The sequence below is a fragment of the Chiroxiphia lanceolata genome, chromosome 3, assembly GCF_009829145.1.
Source record: "Chiroxiphia lanceolata isolate bChiLan1 chromosome 3, bChiLan1.pri, whole genome shotgun sequence".
Classification (NCBI taxonomy): domain Eukaryota; kingdom Metazoa; phylum Chordata; class Aves; order Passeriformes; family Pipridae; genus Chiroxiphia; species Chiroxiphia lanceolata.
The window spans coordinates 101,619,007-101,637,762 of record NC_045639.1 but is presented as its reverse complement, the minus strand read 5'-3'; the positions used below and the strand labels follow the sequence as shown (position 1 = coordinate 101,637,762).

The 18,756-nt window shown below is 37.1% G+C and overlaps 1 protein-coding gene across 2 annotated transcripts in view; it reads right to left on the bottom strand.

Annotated features, from left to right (window-relative positions):
* Positions 1-6,384: 6,384 nt before the first annotated feature.
* Positions 6,385-18,756, bottom strand: part of TAF1B (TATA-box binding protein associated factor, RNA polymerase I subunit B) — a 46,693-nt gene continuing 34,321 nt past the window's right edge. For both annotated transcript variants that reach the window (XM_032683485.1, XM_032683484.1), the window contains exons 9-15: positions 18,551-18,698; positions 16,292-16,469; positions 15,942-15,988; positions 13,113-13,203; positions 12,605-12,675; positions 10,558-10,783; positions 6,385-6,997 (exon numbers count right to left, since the gene is read on the bottom strand). In XM_032683485.1, the coding sequence (XP_032539376.1) occupies positions 6,805-6,997; positions 10,558-10,783; positions 12,605-12,675; positions 13,113-13,203; positions 15,942-15,988; positions 16,292-16,469; positions 18,551-18,698 (954 nt within the window). In that variant the 3' untranslated portion in view covers positions 6,385-6,804. The remainder of the gene's footprint in view (positions 6,998-10,557; positions 10,784-12,604; positions 12,676-13,112; positions 13,204-15,941; positions 15,989-16,291; positions 16,470-18,550; positions 18,699-18,756) is intronic.

Here is an 18,756-nt window from a genome sequence, read left to right as displayed (position 1 = left end):
AATGCAAAACTACAGAAGGACAATTCAAGCAGCCAACCGAAGGAAATATGAAACTGAAGAGAACAAACTTTAACTAAGGGTCTAATCCTGGAAGTTGCTTAATATCCTCTGACTGGATTACAACTAGCATTCTAGAAACAAAATGCTTTGTTTAGATCTACAAACATTGCCACTAGGATGACAAAGATAAATATCATTCATTACTGAAGTAGGATCTCGCTCTACAAAGTGAAATGAACTGATGTAAATTGTTCTTTATGACATCCAGTAAAAGGTATTCTACATTTTTAAACAGTTTTAAAAAATCTAATTGAAGATTACATAGAAAAAAATTTCTTACCTGCCCTCACATATGGAAAAAATACTAACATCTGATGAAGATATCAGAAAGTTACATTTTTCCAAATAAGTATAACTCGCTTTGCTTCCAAAACAAATTACAAAACTAGCTCCAAATCACAAGCTCTGGGAAGGACTGCTGACTTTGTCAGGTGTCATTCAGTCCTCACATTCCCTGCGTCTGTTCATAGAATTCTGGGATATGCAGACACAATCACTGCTTTTTGGCACAGGTGCAAACTTTTCATTAACAATAAAATATAATACTGCCCTGTAGCCGTAGGTGACCCAGATGCAGTATGTGCTGGAGTTCAGTCACATGTTTACATTGCACCCAAATTGCTAAAATCTTAGTAACGTGCCACGCTTGGTATTCCTACTTAATTTGAGTTTACTACGATTTTATTCCAAGTAACTGAAAGCTGTTTGCCTTTGCAAAAGGGATGGCTTTTCTTAACAGCCTGATACACCGATGAAAACTTGGTTATCACCATAGCAATCACTTCCACATTCAGGAGACAATGATATAAACACCGGATTGTGACACCACTGACTAATCTGCCGGTCACAATCTAGACTCTGCAACACCACTGGTAGGTGTATTTATGTGATGTCACTAACAGGGTTGCATCATCACCAAGTAAAATCAGGCAAGAAGCACAAAGGGATTTAGCAGAGCTTTGGCTGGGGCATAAAGCCATGCCAGCCTGGTGTGGCAGCGCTCTGGCAGGACTCCCCTTGCTCTGCACTGGTTGGTGTTCCCTACAACTTCTTCCCTCGCTCAGCCTTTTCACCTCAATCGCACTGCTCCCCTCCACCTTTCATGTCCTTCCCTTTACCTTTCCTTCTGCCTCTGTCCTGCCTTCAGCATTCTCCTTCCCTTCTTCATGCGTTCATTTCCTTTCAAACAAATTCCACTAAAAACACGTAATTGTACGGCATTGGAAGCCATCTGGCCAACCACTGTCTCGTTCACGCTTGCCCCTCTTCCTAGACTGTCTTTTGACACTGCCATCTAGAAAAACTGGGATTTATTCTGGACAAGAATTAGCTACTGTTATGACTTACTTAACAAATATGGTTTTAAAATCTCACACCTGATAATTACCATCTATGCGCACTGGTCATTCACACCTGTGTAATAAACAAACAAGTTGCATCAGGTTTGTAGCAGTACTTTTGATTTCACAAAATGTGCCAGAGAGTCAAAACAAGATACTTTCTGCTTAATCTAAGCCCATAAAATACAAGGGCCAGGCTTCAGACTAGTCTGTAAAGAGCAGCAAAGCTTCTATACCCTCCATTACACACCATGCCAGGAAGGCTTTCCTTCTCTGCAACAGGCCTGTGGTCGCTAAGGGTAGAGATGGAAAAGTGAGCCCAAGGCTGATTGCTGATCCCTGCAGAATAAACCTGAAGGCATCAAAGGGCTTAAAAAGAAAAAGAAAAGACCAGAGTTTTCTTGAACTCATTAGAAACTGAGGTGAAAGCAGGCATAGTGGAAAGGAATAGACAAGTGACAGCAGAAAACGAAGCAGGAAATGCCTTGTAGGAAAGAGATGGAAAAGCTGGGGGTGGGGGGAAGGATGAAGAAATAAATGAAAGCACAATGTGTGAAATATGAAAGATAATGTAGACATTACATTGTCAGATAATACAGACTATTCAGGGACAGGAGATGCAGTTCCATCAGCCAGACTGAGGACACTCTGAAATTACTACAATGTAAATTAATCAATTTTGCAGCAGCCTATATATTTAAAAAGTCAGCCTAAAAACTGAAGTTTTATTGACGATAAAATCTTTAGCATGTCATCCAGACTCACTGAGCATTTATTGTCTTTACTCAGCACTGCGCTTTCTCCAGGACTGACTGCTGTGTCCATAGGTCTTGCCACATGGGCTGACACTGGTGTACCGAGAGAGCAGCATGTGCAGGTCCTTCACTGCACACTGTGCCCTGCCCTGATCCGCTTTGCTCCGCAGCACGGAAACCACCCAGCTGCCCAGTCAGGAGTTACAAATGCCTCGGGTCCCAGTTCAGCAAATAAAAACGGTTTGCTACAATTTTATACCGACACAGCATGACAGAAGCATCCCAGCATCCAGACCAAGCTCTAAGATCACAACACAGGCACTGAACACACTCAGTGGCATTGCCACGACGCAATGGCAAGAGCTGCAGCCACTGCTGGGACAACAGGGTGGTCTATGAGCAGGCACAGAATGCTTCTAGAATAGAGAGCAGCCATGTGAGACTTAGAAGTAAATACAAGCACATTCCTCTGGTACAATACCTGATGTACTGCTGGAGGCAGAGTGCAGATGCTGAGGACTGGGGGGGTGTGTTCTGGCTCTGGAAATGTTGCCATTAACAGTTGTACAAGGGCAGCAATAACCTCACGTGAGGACAAATCCATCTCCTGTTCTGCTAATCCTTACTCTTGTTCACTGTTTCAGCAGCATCCTAGCAGAAACAGCAGTGAAAGGTCTTTCACATGTGCCTATTTCCACTCTTGGCATCCCCTTTATGCTCTCCCTCATCTAATCTGGCCAGGAACCAAGGAGATTCACACATGAGGAGCAACAAAATCAGTAACTGTGGAGGAGATGCTGCAAAGAAAGCATCCTGCATGCAGTGAGAGACGCTGCTTTGACCAATCCACACACTAACATGCTCAGCCAGGAAATGTGTGCTGGGAAGCCCATCTCATTTTGGATCAAAATAGGAGACTCAGTCATCCTGACTTTTCTTTGTCTGTGCAAAGAAAAAACTGACATGGGGAAAAGAACATATGAACTAAGGGCAGACACCTTATTCAGGGTTTTACCATTTTCAGACTTTATCTGTTCCAAAGACCCTGTGGGTGCTGGTTCTGACCCTGCAAAAGCATTCTCTTGACAATTTACCACAAATATCCTGAAATAATTTTTTATTCAGATCAAGCTAAAGTCTTTTTTGTTCATAAAGGGAGAAAAGTAATTCAAGGAAGGAACTTGTGAGCTTTCCAAGAAGTTATGATATTCATTGCCTTGCCTGCAATACTGCACGAAACTCCCTCAAATCTTCTAAACACTATTTGTGTTCCAGGGTTTGTGCTAAAGATGGATTAGGAAAGATGTAATTGCAGTGAAGCCCATGCAACTCACTATGACCAATAAATTAGACTAGCATTGGTTGCAGGCATTGGACTTCGCTGATTCTCATTCTCTGGTTAAATCAGGTTCAGGGCCTTCACTCTGTGTAAGAAGTCAAGGGGAAAGTCAAACACCTCTCCTTCACGTCTGGAAAACAGTAAAAAATTTAAAAAGAAAAAAGTATTTGACCGAGACTAAGCTGATATTGAGAACGCAGACATACTGAGGTAGTGAAAGACTAGAAAGGGTAAAATACAAGCTCTGCTGAAGGCTATAACTTTAAAAAGAAAATGAGACATCTGTCATATTTCTCCACTGAAACAACAGAAAGGTTGCATTATTTAGGAGAATTCATAAAGCAAATTTACTTTTGTACTCTTAAAGACAGAAAAAAACTGTGTTAAAATATAACATTCAAACTAGCAAAACAACTAAATTCACTTCAGAAGATACATAAAGGTCTTAGAATAACTGATTTGCTACTGTCTAAGTTAATTATTAAGTCTTCTCAATATATACTGTTTCAAAAGTTTAGTCTAAAAAACTTCACTTGCCTTTATCTACATACTTAAGAACCGTCTGTCATTCAAGTTTTAGAGTGAGAAACAAAACACGGTGACCCTCTTTACTCAGCATTTCCAGAAGAGAAAGTACAAAAAAGTAGCCAGCAGAAAACTGAGCTCCTGGACACTTTCAGCAAATAATTACAGAAAGGAGCTTTAATTTCAAAATGGATAGAAGAGGTGGTTGGAAGTGCTGTGTTGTGCAGACACCCCACCCTTCAGCTATCCACAGGCAGCTGTCTGTTCCACCAGCTTGGCTCCTCCTTTGGGCTGTATTAACTGGACCCAGAGTAGCTGTCTCAATAGAGCTCAACTACACTTCACTGAAGATAAGGCACTCCTGTGGCTCAATAGCTTCTTAAACATCATTACTCCAATGTAAGTGTTGATTGATTAAACTGGATAGAACTAACATTAAGCATTTTTGGGGCACACCCTTTATGTTAAACCTGACTCTTAACCTATGTGTCCAGAAGGCACATGGCTCTTGATGATTAACTACAAGCTTTATTCCAGTTTATTAAAGTACAGCCTTAATTTAGCCTAACATCTAAGGGAGCTTTCTTACGTTCGTAACAATGTAACAATGAGCACAGTATTTTTAATTTATGAAGCTCAGATTTTACTACTACAGTAGTTTTAAAAGAAAGGTATACCTATAATTAAGTGCATAAGTCTTTCAAATAACGACTTCTGAATTAAATTAATCCTTTATGTATAACAAGGTGTCTTTTAAATAGTTAATTCAAAACTTTAACAGATATTACAGTAAAAAGCATGAGACAGTCGCTTGAGCAAGCAGTGTTGAAAACAGTGTATTATACTTCAGTAGATTTTAACCTATACAAATACTTGTCTAGAAAAAGATCAATGAATAATCTTACCAAATACTTACAAACTTCAGTAATTCACTCAGGTGAGGTCAAACATAATAGATAATGGCTAATTTTAAAACACAAACACCAGACACAAGATGAGATTTAAACTGGTATGTTCCACGTCCACTAAGGTAAACATCAGTTCAAGACACACCTCACTAGAAGTTTGAGGTATCTGGCACAGACTTAGATGTACTAAACTGTACCCACTTATGAAATCTCTAAAATATACCAAGTAACAATTCAGTCTGCTCTTTCCTCTTCCTCTATCAAGCACAGTTTAGCTCTGTATGGCTAAAACTATGCCTTCTCATCTGCATGTTACAGTCACTTTATAGGACCACTGCTCTAAATCCCTGTGCTAAAATAACTAATTAAAATACCTGAAAAAGTAAAAACTTGCATCCAAACTGTGTCTTGCCTGTCACCTCAAGTCAGGACACCATTCCTAATTACCTCCTGCCTCTACTGAGTCAGCAGAGCCTCCCGGTTTGCCAGTATTTCCATGTAACTCTTTAAAACTTGCCTTTAATAGTCTTGTCTGCTCTACTTGTGCTTGAAATACTACTTTATCACTTAGCTCCAGACAGGTAGGGCAGCACATCACCTCTTTTATCATTCACCTGTTCCCAACTTTTAAACAACAGCTTCATGGATTGAACTGCAACAGATTTGAAACTCTTCACAGTCTACTTGCTAAACTGATTACCTTCCCAGATTACATCTCACTGACGTGCTTGCTCAGGGAGGAAGCTATTACTCTTTGTGAAGTCTGCAGGCACCATTTTTCTTAGTTATAATAATACTTAGAAACAGCTGTTGATTTCAGTTTTGATCAAATAGATTTGGCAAGTTTCTGTACTCCACACTGGTGGTTGGAGTTGCTGAATTTAATTTCATTCAACTGAAAGCAGCAGTGTTCATTTGGGTATCTATACAACATCTCAGTTCAACATATGTATATGTTATGGTGTCTTTCATGTAGTGGCAGCACCCAACTTCATTTACACGTCATCTGGGACAGCGTAAAAACATGGTGCATAAATAAGACGGAGCATAAGAAACTGGTAGAATGGCCAAGGCACAATCTGCTGAAGATGCTGAGCTATAAAGCAGTCAGAAGTTGTTCAAGGCTATGACAGTAGCCTTGCGAAAGAAGAACAAGAGGAGGACTTGGCAGTTACCATTGCACAAGAAATAGGATGGGATTTTATACCAGGTATAAAAGTATCTACAAAATCTGTGATGCCTGAAGTGGAACATGGACCTGAAAGGTGCTAACTTGAATGAGAGGCTCAGCCATAAGAAGACACTGGAAGATATACAAGATGCAAGGAAATGTAGAAAACAGTGCCAGAATTGTTCCAGAACAGCCTGTTTAGAAATAATGACTAAAAAGTAATGTGAAAGCATCAACCAACTGCTCCTTTTATTTGTTAACATAGTATTTAAAAACAAAACAAACATTATTTTCTAGAAATATATTTAATGTCATACAATGGTAGGTAAAAAAATAGATATTTTAATTGCAAAATCTCACAATAATTAGATGCTAACATGCTGTCCAGTATACTCCAAGTATGTACAACTTATGCCCCAAAAAATGGTTATTTCACAGCTTTCTGTTCGCTCTGATGCAAAGTAATGAAATAAATGGTGATTTACAGTTTCCTTGGCAGTTTCCTTTCCCAGCTGGATAACCATGACTTAAATTATAGATAAAATGACATTAAAACTAAAGTACAGTAGTAGATCTCAGCACTACTATCTTAACAAAAAATTTCCATGCCGACAAAATAATCAGTATAAGTTTAGATGTACTACCATGGTTTGGGATCCAACCAACTAATTTACATGGGTTTAATATGGGGAGTTTTAGGCCACTTTTACTTCCTTAGGACTGTGTTGTATTTTAGCTTTTTATAGAGCTTTTTATTAAAAAGTTTGTGTTCTATCATACACACCTCGTCATGGATATAAGAGGGCTGAATCCTCAGAAGAAAGGAAAATAACCTTAATACAAAATGGTAACTCTGGGGAAAGTCCACTTCTCTGTAATGAGCCAGATGACCACACAGTCTGAAAAGAAATGGAGGGAGAAAGGAAAAAAAAGCCCTAAATTACAAGTGCATTTAGTTAGTATTTAGCTGCATTTATATATTTATTGTAATTAGAGGCAAACTCTACATTTTACCAACAGCATAAATCATGACTGCAGTTTACAATGTCAATTCTGTGGAGTGATCCGCTCCTGCAAAATCTTGAAGTAGAGGACTGGACCAAGACATGTTCAGAGCTGGTGCAAAGTAAGAAGGAAAAGCCTGCATAGCTTCTCACATCCTGAATCACAATCTTACTCAACCAGGCAAAGAATATGTTCTTTGCCTTTTGGGACTAAATGGAACCACTGTTTGTTCAGCCAGCTTTTAGCAAATGTAGCAAAGTATGAAAATGGCTACCTCACCCTATTTTTAAAATTTCTAAGACTGTCCAATTCAGACACCCCAGGCTCTTTACTCTGTTCTTTGCATACTCTCTCCGTAGGGTTCCCCTCTCGTCTTCCTCACAGTATGTCATGGGATAATAACCCATTCATTTATTGTCCTTTGTGTGCTAAATACAAATTGCTTGTCTAGAAACAAGAGAGAAAAGTTAAGTCAATGGAGTAACACCGGAAATATTGAAGCAAACATTGACCAGCTCAACAGAGTAATTAGTGCTGGAGCAGCCTTCTGCTTAATTACTTTGCAGTTTTCGTGGTGAAAATGTTAAGATGGAACAGAGGATAAACGCAAAGATAGCTCTGTAAACATTAAGTTCAGCAGCTTAGGTTGGAAAAATACCCTCTTCTGAGTAAGTCTCAAAAGTGTTTTTAATAAAAGTGGTAAGTTTAAAATACTATAAAATCTAGCTGCTTCAATTTTGGAAAAAAATACTACACATTGATATGGGGATTCAGGTGCTATTCACCATATAAACCCTATGCATCTCCTAACTTACTGGGTATTGCCTTGGGATGTGAAGAAGCACAGTTTAAAATTTTCCCTGTCTCTGATTCAGAGCAGCTGTCTTAAATATTCACCAGAACAAGGACTGGGATCTGTCTGTCCCAATTTACAGGTAAGTGTGCTAATTACTAGACTATAGAGCCATTTGCTCACTCCCTCTGGCCCAGCAAACATTTACATTTTTCCTCAAACCGGAGGAACAGACAGACCTGTCCCAAGTGCCAGAGAAGCCGCACTTCAAGGAGTAGAGTCTTTGTTCAAAGCCTCCCGAAGTCTGGCAGATTGGAAATCTGAAGCTAGGTCTCTCACACTGTATATCCCATTCTCTGCCCTACCTTAAACTCCCCAAAAGCATTACAACATTTTTCACACATTGTAATACCTCATCACATATAGAATCATAGAATAATTTAGGCTGGAAAAGACTGTTAGGATTATTGAGTACAACTCCTGTCACTTAAAGACTTCCACAGAAAAACAGTTTAGAATCCAGTTTAAAATGGAAAGTTTTAAAATAAAAGAAAATGTAAAAGCATTTCAGCAACCATTTGACTGATCTCAGCTTTGCTGACACTGAATCACACTTTAGTCCTAGGATTAAACCATTTCAGTAATCCCAGTTAGGCCATGCTGATTTTTGGGGAAAGAGAATTTCTAAGTTTGTTTTCAGTTCTACTAAACATACACACACACACTTGTATAGGATAAACCCTTATATCTGAGGGAATAGATGTTGTTTTCCAATGTTAAGTAAGTGTCAGATGTATAATTAACTACTTGCATTGCAAATTATATAATGGGAAATTTAACTGGTAAGAATTTAAATTCAAATCTTGTTTTATGAAGGCTATGACAGTTTGCCATTAACATTTTCATATATTACATATGAAAATGTAGGCTTAAAAACAGACTTTGCATGCAAGATTATTCACACAAACATACACCAAAATATCCACTCATTCAACGCGTACATAAGATTTACTCAAATCTTTGGTAAAAGGATTATATACTCCCTTAAAAAAAAAAGGTTCTTATTCACAAAAGAATGAATCTATAGAACCAAAGCTCTTGTAATGTAACACTGTGCTTGCATTATTCCAACCTATTTCTGTCACGGTGGATATGTGAAAAGTAACGTGAAAAGGAAAATAAAGATAAGGAAATAAATCCACAGAAAGACAGAAAAACTGCATTCATGTAAAAACTACTTATTTTAAAGGGGAATATCTAATACTTGAAAAATCCAGAACATATCACTAAGACTGTGTTGGGGCTATTGATCTCTGAAGAATACCATTTAGAAGTATATACAGATAAAGATTTAAGATGTTATTCAATAGACTAATAAATCTCATTTTACACGAATGTAACCCAACCTCTTTTCCAAAAAAATGCCCTCCAATTACACACATGAGAAATTCAGGAGACTCCAAGCCATCTACAGAGTTCATCTTTTCCCCTGATAATCACCAGTACATTCCTCTTCTGGATTAGGGTTTCATGATACAACCAATGGCAGAACCAAAGTCTATGATCCAGAAGCCATATGTACTTTACCCAGGGAACTTATAAGAAACACTATTTTAGATATTTCCTATTCCTCGGAGCAAATATGCAAAGTCCTTCTTCAGCAGAGCTTTTGATGTCTGTCTCTGGCCATTGTCAGCACTCTTCAAGTAGAAAACTCACCAATTTTTGCTGAATGTCAAGTGAGAAGATATTAAAGGAAGAGCGAGATGTTTGACACACATCAGGCAGATATTTAAATATCCATATAACTTAGTACAAGACTGGATTAGCTGGACTATCATTCTCCTTGCTATTTAGGTCCTCTGAAGAAAATAATTTTACTAACAAATAGCATGACTGTTTTGACATACACTTAATTGAAAGAAAAATTTTCCTTTCACTTGTAAAGGTAGGATTTGGGAACAGTTGTCCAGTAAAGACAGACGTTAAACTTCCTCAATAGCACAAAATATTTTCTTTTCTCACGTTTTGTCTTTTTCATTTTTCCAGTAAATGAAGTGTCTTCTTTTACTTTTCTCCATGCAAATAATACAACTGATGATTGCTGATACACTTAGATGAAATAGTGGTAAAGACCTTTTTACTTATAATTATTTTTTAAAAATATGTTCTGGAGGCATTAATTGCCTGCTTATTTGAACTCCTGTTAATTTGAACTTTGACTTTGATTAAGGACAACACAAAAGTTGTATAGTGACTTAGAAAATCAATTTCCTATGCTTTTTTTGAAGCTGGGGACAGAGGAATGGAACCATTTTCCCATTCTTTGGAGAGCTGTGGCACAATTTTTTTTCTAAAATACTATGGAGAAGTGAAGTGAGTTAATCTAGCTACTCTTGCCATGTGACTCTAGTTGTTGATTTTGTCTCATCTCCTCTCTTCTCAAAAGCTCACTTTGATCACTCTTCATGTTACAATTTGTCTACTCACAGCCCAAGACTATCCATTCCACACATGCCCCTTCCTACAAATGATTGGAACTATATGTGAACACGTAGCTGTGTACACACCCTGTACTTGTCATTTGTAAAAAAATATATACAGGTCTTTACTTTCAGGAGAACCTTCCAAAATATATTTTACAAAAATATTAATACTTACTTCTCATTACACAGTTTAACTGTACACAGCCAATAGTCAGGGTTCATGGCTGTAAGTAAACCACATTTTTCTTGCAAAATTCCCTTCAGGCTATGCCCATGAAAACAACTCCCATCTGTGTTTTCTTCAGACCACCTTAACTGAAAACTTGAAGGATTTGGCTTTTCAGCACGTCGCACCGAACCAGACAGCTTGCCAAACTGATTTTGTAAATTCACAACCATTTCTGTACAAACAGAAAGAAAATAAACCAAGGCAAAAGTATTAAGTATCAGAATACTGTTTAAAGTTGATTACTACAGGAAGAAAATGGGGTATCTGTGGGGTTTTTTATTTCTTTTTTTTTCTTTAAACCTCTGTGAGAAATACCGAGAAATCTTGTAAGTCTTTATGTTCTCTCTGCCACTCTATTTAAAATTCAAGTTTTTACATGTTTTAGTGAAAAGATTTTGAAATATAATTCAAAATGCCATGTCTTTCATACCTAATGATATTAGTAGTGGGGCACTCCTACTAGGATTTTTATGCTGATAGAAAGCACATTCATACACACACAGACTCAAGGTTAAGCTTTTCATAGTGCAAATTTCAACTGGGAAAAAAATCCAAGAAAAAAGCCCACTCTCCTTTGCCCACTGAATGAATGACAAACTTCCATAAGTTACTGAGAAGTGCAAGAAGGTATCACGATAGATCAGCACACACAGTATGGCTGCCTAAGCCTGTTTTCCTAGGATAAAAAGAAGGTTAAAAACCATTGTTGTTGGAGCTTTGACTTCTTTTCATGACCTGGATTTGAAGAAACTCATTCTTACATTAAAAAAAAAACCCTGAAAAAAAATCCTAAATTAATCCAAGGACTGGGAAGTTTATCTTTCAAGTGGATGCTAAAATCTATAATCAAAACCAAAGGTTTAGGAAGGTTTCTGAAAACCTGTATCTAGAATGTAAGTGTTCTTATATGTGATACTCTTTGTCTCTACTACTGTACATTTGTTTTAAGATGAATCTTGTCTGTTACAATGGCATTATGTGATATTCCCAATCACAGCAGCAGTGGTAATCTCAGTGGTCTTCTTCTAGCTCCATGAGGAATCCCTTTTATTATAAATGCAGGAATTAAAGGGCATCTGAGCAATGATCAGCTTGAAATAAATTAATCTAAACATGCTTTTCCATGGAATATGAATTGACTGCAGGATCACCCTTACTGAATTTTGAAGAGTAAGAACATAAAAAAACCCTCACTGTATTCTTGAAAGAGAAATCCAACATGAGTAATTCAAACCAAATGGGATTATACAACTTGTTTAGAAGTCCCTGAAACTGAAAGAGCATACAAATGGAAAAATACTGCTTACCACACTTGATATCTCTCTCCAAATACCTGCTGCTTTCTAGATAATACTAAATGTAGAATGAAGAACTTCAGAACTAATTTGGTTGAATAAAACTCTAGTTTTACATATTTCCATAGATAAATGGTTTTTTGTTGTTTTGTTTGTTTGCTTTTATAGCAATGTAAACCCCAGTAATTTCTTATAAGTACTGCTAGAGTTACTAAAATACAGTAGCTGTAGCTGCATTCCACCATGTACTGCTGGCTACTTAAGAAAAGCCTTCCTTGCTGTCTGCAGTAGATTCCAAGAAAGAGTGGGAGAGAAGAGGGACATGCAAGTCTACCAAAGGACATAACAGGGATATTCATACCAAAGGACATGGAAGCTATGGAAGTCCAACAACAATTCACAAGGAACACAGTGATATGAAGGCAGCTGACAAAACAGTGAAGATGGGGACAGAGTGCTCATTCCCAGATGTGGTTCAGTACGTTGTTGGAAAGACTGGCAAAGGCAGTTTCAGTTATGTGTGTTCGAAAAATTCCAGCCACGGGTTGTAAAACAGTACTACATTAATTGTACCCGGAGATGAAAGAGAGGAAGGTATTTTATGATGTAAATGTTATCAGTCAGGCCTGCAGATTTCCTATGATGGGAAAAATCTGAGCAGATTTTTGCATTGCTGGGAAGAAGCAAAGTTTACTCACGTCTTCTCTTTAGAACTCTAGATTTATTCTTGACTGAATAAAACAGTGGTTTTTCACATCTCCACAGGTACCTACCAGTAAGAGACATAAGGATTGTTAAGAAAAGAAAGCTAGAGCAAACAAATGAAAGAATAATAATTTCTTACAAATACTACTAGAGTTTTAAATTAAAACCAAAATAATCTAATGGTTAGTGCTTTTAAAATCCACTCTCCCCCAACAGACTCAGAAAGTGTTTTTCAGAGCAGGCAAACCAAGGCATGTAAGCCTAGATGTACTACAGTCAGTTAATTGTTCAGCTGTACAAGCTATATGTCACAGAAAGTGAGCATTTAATTAATAAGCTTGATAAACATTATGAGTGTAAATAAAAAATTAAGATAGGGACTTAATCATACCATTCACTCAAGCTTGGTGGAGCAAATTTCTAACCTTTTTAATTTCTTTGAGGATCAGGATTTCACGTAAAACTGTCTACTTAAAGAAAAAATACTTTAAAACTTCTTACTTGGCTCTTTCTTCATCCAATTTCTTTTGCTCCACATCCAAGGAATGTTTTACCACTTTGTACCACTTCTTGAACTCAAAATACAGACCACCTGAATAAAATAGACACATTTTAGGTTGGGAAGAAATGAAAGAAACGTGCAGTACACAGAAGGTGGTCTCTGCACAGTTACACCTTGCATTTTCTACCTGTATACAAACCTATCCCGAATGCAATGTGCTTAAAGAAAACATTCTTGACCTACTAATTCTATAAGAAAGAGAAATGCAGAAATGCAGTGAAAGAATAGCATGTCATAAGAAGTGCAAAGAAGCCCCTTAGCTTAGACTTCATAGATTTAGAACAAATCAAACCTTTTCCCTCTTTTCTGGAAAGTTAAGCCCAGCAACTACCTCCTCTCTACCAAATGAACTAGTGCTCCACTGTGTGAAGTACCTTCACCTGTTTGAAAGCTGAATTCAAGGGATTAATGAAACTATACCTCAAGCCTAGGTTTGAACAAATAAGATCTAAAGAAGCTCAGATGTAAAATTTCACCAGCTCATCACTGTCTATTCTACTACCCATGAAACTGTACAGGGTTGGAAGGACAAACTAGACACAGTCTTCACTTTGTATCAGCCTCCCATGCTTTTGAGCACAGGAACTTCACTCATTGATATGTGAACAAATACTAACCAGCACATGCAAAAGCATGAACGTATATGTCATGTAGCACAATCTTTATCATTGATCCTCCAAAGAGGCACAAAACTGAAGCAGACCAACTGGGTAGAGTAAGGATAAGAATTACAAACAGAAATCAGGTGTAGATTTATATATTTAAAATACAATCAACTCTTCTTCCCTGTGGGTGGATTATCTGCATTGTGAATTAACCAGGCTTTGCATTTCCCCATCACCCCAGCTGCACTGCATGCAATGCTTGCATCATGCTTAGCTGTGCCAGCCAGCTATCTGAACTGCTCTGAAGGTGAATATCCTGTTCTTACAATCAAACTTACGTATGTTTTGTATTATCTGCAGTTTTGCTATTTGTGTTATCCTGCCACAGGATGTCTAGATGAAACAAATATAAATGGGCTCGAAAAGCAACAGACACATACAGGGAAGAAAGACCCTACAGTAGTTCTTGAAATTCAAAGGTGTGAATACAAGTTCTTTCAACAACTCCTTAAACCCAGAGGTTTAAGTAAATACTCCTAAACTGCTCGGAGGGCAGTTTGGGGGGTGGTAGAAATTTGTATTAAACTTCATATGAAATATTAAGCATCTGTCACACACAAAACCATTGTCAGAGACACGATGCTACACTGTAATAACCATTTACCTGTCCAGTACTGTCAGTCTGATGTTCATGCAGCTGAGCTGAATGGAAAATACACAGCTCTGTGACACACACATACATATACATGTACCAATCACATTTTATTTGAACATAAACTGTATTGTGTATGTGTGCAGTTCATAGAACACACACACTAGGTAACTACAAGTATCTATTGTACTGATTCCAGTGTGTCTTGAAGAATTGTAGGAGCTGAAATACTATTTTTTAAGGACTAGAGAAAGGATAGTTAACAACTGGGAATGGAGTCAACATAAACTGAATCTTTAAAACTCAGTGTTAACCATTATTCACTTCAGCACTCTAACTTTGGGAAAATGCCAGAGGCAGTTTTGAGCTCTGGCACTAATCATTGCTCTAACAGAAATTCTCACATCAGCTCCTCTGCGCAGCTGCTCACCATCACCCCAACATTTAAAGGACAGGGACAACATAACAAAGCATATGGATCAATTTGCACCAGCAGATTTTAAAGTAAAAAAGTGGGCAAAGAATGAGCTGCTAATTCCCAAGGGCAATGAGACTTGTTAATAAGGGAGAAACCCCATTAAGACATTAATGGCTTTGAGCCTCAGCTTGTAAAGCAGCTGCACAACTCTCACTCTTGTCACTATCATGTACTTTGAGTTTTCAAGGGAAATAAAAAGGAAAAAAAGAATCCACAATAAGTTGGTGTATCCACTTGAAAATTACCAGTTTTAGTTAACAGTGATGATTGTTTCTAATTACAGCAGTAATTCTGCTCACACATGGCTAACACCAATTTTATTATTGACTTAAGTTTTAAAAAATAGCAGAAGGGTCAAAACGGACCCAAAACTGGATGGAAGACTTAATAGATAAACCACTGTAACACATCTTGGATCTTATCTTCAACTGTGAGCTGGATGAGGCCATGGAACATCTTCCTGAAGATTTCTAATCTTTGATTTGGTCTTTCTGCCCTCAAAGAACCATGTTCACACCATTATCTTCTCTATCTTAATTGCTGCTAGCTTTTCCACACTCTCTCAAGATTATTTGGACTAAGAAACTAGATTACATCTGAAATATGTTACACACTAAGACATTTTATTTAACAAGACTAAACAAGTTTGGATTTTATCATAAATGTGGTTTGATGCCCCTAGTATTTGCCATTTACGATCAAAGTGCATTCCCTCTTTATGTGTATCCATTCATCTTCACCCAGCAAGCACAAAATTCTAAAACAAGAGGCAAACATGCACAAGCAGAAGCAGAGGTACCTAGCAAAATGTGTACCAAACTCCCTTATCGAGCACAACAAGAATTATGCAGGTGCACTGAGGCTATTTTATGTGAGCAGAATCTACTCTTTTCTCTGAATAAAGATTTGTCCTAAAAGAATAAGTGACAAAACCACATTTTAATGATCAGTAAGACAAGTCTTTTTAAGCTTGATTACAAAGTTGTTTCACTTACTAAATCACAACATTGCTTCTACTAGAATATTTATATACCTTCTTTGTTATTTTTATTTCTTTCTTCAGCAAAGTCTGAAAGTAACCTGAAAAAAATAAAAAATCAGGCTGTTTTGTAGATCTAAATACTACACTTTTTACATGAAGTTCAAATACAACTGACAAAAATGACACCCTAATTTTATTCCAAGTTTCAGATTCAAACCAGTGATTTTTAAAAATAAGTAATATTTCATGTCTAAAATACTTTCAGGTGTACATTTTAACCTACTGAACTGAATGAAATTCCAATACTATAAATTTAATTCTAAAGAAGGAACGATCCAAAAAAAAAATCATTTGCACTATTTGAAATTTGGGCGTTGCTACAGATTTGCCTTTACACTTACCATTCATAGTGATCATCTAATAAAAACAGTAATTTGAGCACAACTACAATAACTGCTGCAGCAAGAATATCATATTTCACTTTTCTTGTTGACTTATTTCCAGGTACAAGAGTTAGGAAATCCACTTCTCCAATACCGATTTTTTTCACCACTCGACAAGTCCAATTATGCAATTCATCTGATTAATATAAATAAAAACATAAAAGGAGTAGGTTAAGACAAGCTAAAAATATTTTTACAGTGCAAGTATGTCGGTCATTTGAGGAAAACAATATTTAGATATTTTAGGACCATTTGACAGCCATTTTTTTCAGGCTGAGTATTTTTAAAAATACTCAGCAACCTTCATTGCACTTCCACGGAAAACACTTATGACATTACATATTCACATGGAGAAAAAAAGAATCACATATTTAATAGTGTTTTGATGTTACTCAAATGATGTTGTGAGATCATCCTGAATGTTCTTCTGGGTAAGCCTATCACAAATCCACATAAATATAGTTTCAAAAGAAACCTCAAAAGCCAAAAATTCGTCACAAGCTTTTTTCCTGCATGTTGACTGAATATCCACGGGAGGATGGATTCAGCACTGCATAGAAGAGGAACAGGGGCTAGTTTTAAAGCAGCTGTTCGGGTATGAACAGCAGTTGGATCGTGGCAGGGCACCATTTGCTGCTCCCCTGACAAAACCTGGCAGGTTAGACCCGGCTTTACCCCGCGCAGCCCCATCACACCCTCACACCCGCTAGTGCAGGTTGTGCCAATAAGATACAACTGCAGCTCCACAAGCAACAGTGTATCTATACAGTCTCTTATTACTCTGCTTATTTTTCACAGACACAAATCCCCCAAATTTCTCACCTTTCCTGTTCAGCAAGAAATACAGGAGCTGATTACATCACCAACAGATTCCACAAAGGTTAGCAATGTATGACTAAGTACAACCTTAATCCAGCTATACTTACAGTCTCTTGCTGCTTACAAACAGGTCAGTAGGAACTTATTTTTAATCCTCTCGTACAAAACAGTAAAAGTTAACCAAAGTCTGGAAATTATATCTTCTTATAAATACTAGCAGTATATTTTATTTCAGATACTTTAAATGGCCTCTTCATTAGTACTTAAGTGTCCTAAGAAACACTGCCAATTCGTTGCTTATTTTTTTGGGGGAGTTGTTAGACAACAGCAGCAGTCCTTTTTCAATTCTTAAAAAAATGTTTCTACATGACAAAAAGCACAGCTGCAAGGAAAAAGTAAAGGACATTATATTCTTCTTCTACAGTAATTTTCAAAGAGTACTGTAATAAATCTGAAAATGACAATTTTCTAGCCTTTGCTTTGATTCAACTGATACTTCACAATTTGCAAAATAAGGTGACCCTCTATAGGATCATAACACTGGTGTAAAACTATGAAATCACAATTTCTATTCCATAATTTTAGGCCTAAATCTGTTGGTTATCTTATTTTCATTCAACTGTGAGTAAACAGAAAACCCAGGCACCTTTATTCAATGTAACTAATTGCAAAATAAGACACTAACCCCCTTCCCTATTCCCAAATTGTTGGAATACTTTGAGGAAAAAAAATTAATTTACAGGCTGTTTGTCTGTATAACTCATCTTCAGTGACAGTGGTATTTGACAGAAAGTATGGTAACCCAACAGATAGACCAATATGTCCTAGTGTGTGAACTTTCTTTGACAATTCAATATTCAAGACTTAAAGAGTCAATACTTTAACAACATACAGTCTTAGAACTAAATATAAATACAGTGAAACAGCAGCTGATCTGTCACACAGTGTCAATATAAAATTAATGCTAATATGCAATATTATATAATATACAAAACATATTCTATATTCGAGAATATACAGTCATTATTATATGAGAATTCAAGAGCTAAGCAATCAGGTCCCAACTTCATGAATCAGTTAGCTAAAGTTAATAAATCACATGAATTCAACCAGTGCCTCTTAGTTCACATGGATACTAAAAGATTTGAAATGAAGTATCCACTCCACGACTTAGAGAGCCAACACCAGAGTGCCCTTGCATATCTGGGCCTATAATACATACTCTAAATGTTTGATGAAGGTGCTTCCTGTAGAAAAAATATCTTTCAGTTCAAGCTTAAATGGGAATAAATTAGGAGGAAAAGAGCAGCACATTTCAAGTAGTAATTCAAGCCTTTTTGCCAGAGTTTAATAAACCACAGAAAAGTTTTATCAGTACAGGCTAGAAAAAATATTTACCAGGTAAATTAGCTTCCATCAAGTACTTGATGCACAACATGTCTGGATGAAGAAAGCAGCTGTCTGTTATATCTGGAAAACGAGGCAGGTCTAAAAACGCCGCAAGCTCAAGCATTTTGTTGTATACTTCTTCATATACAGGCCATGACTGAAAGACACCATTAGAAGGTGTTACTCATTTGCTCTATTACCATATTTGTTAATGA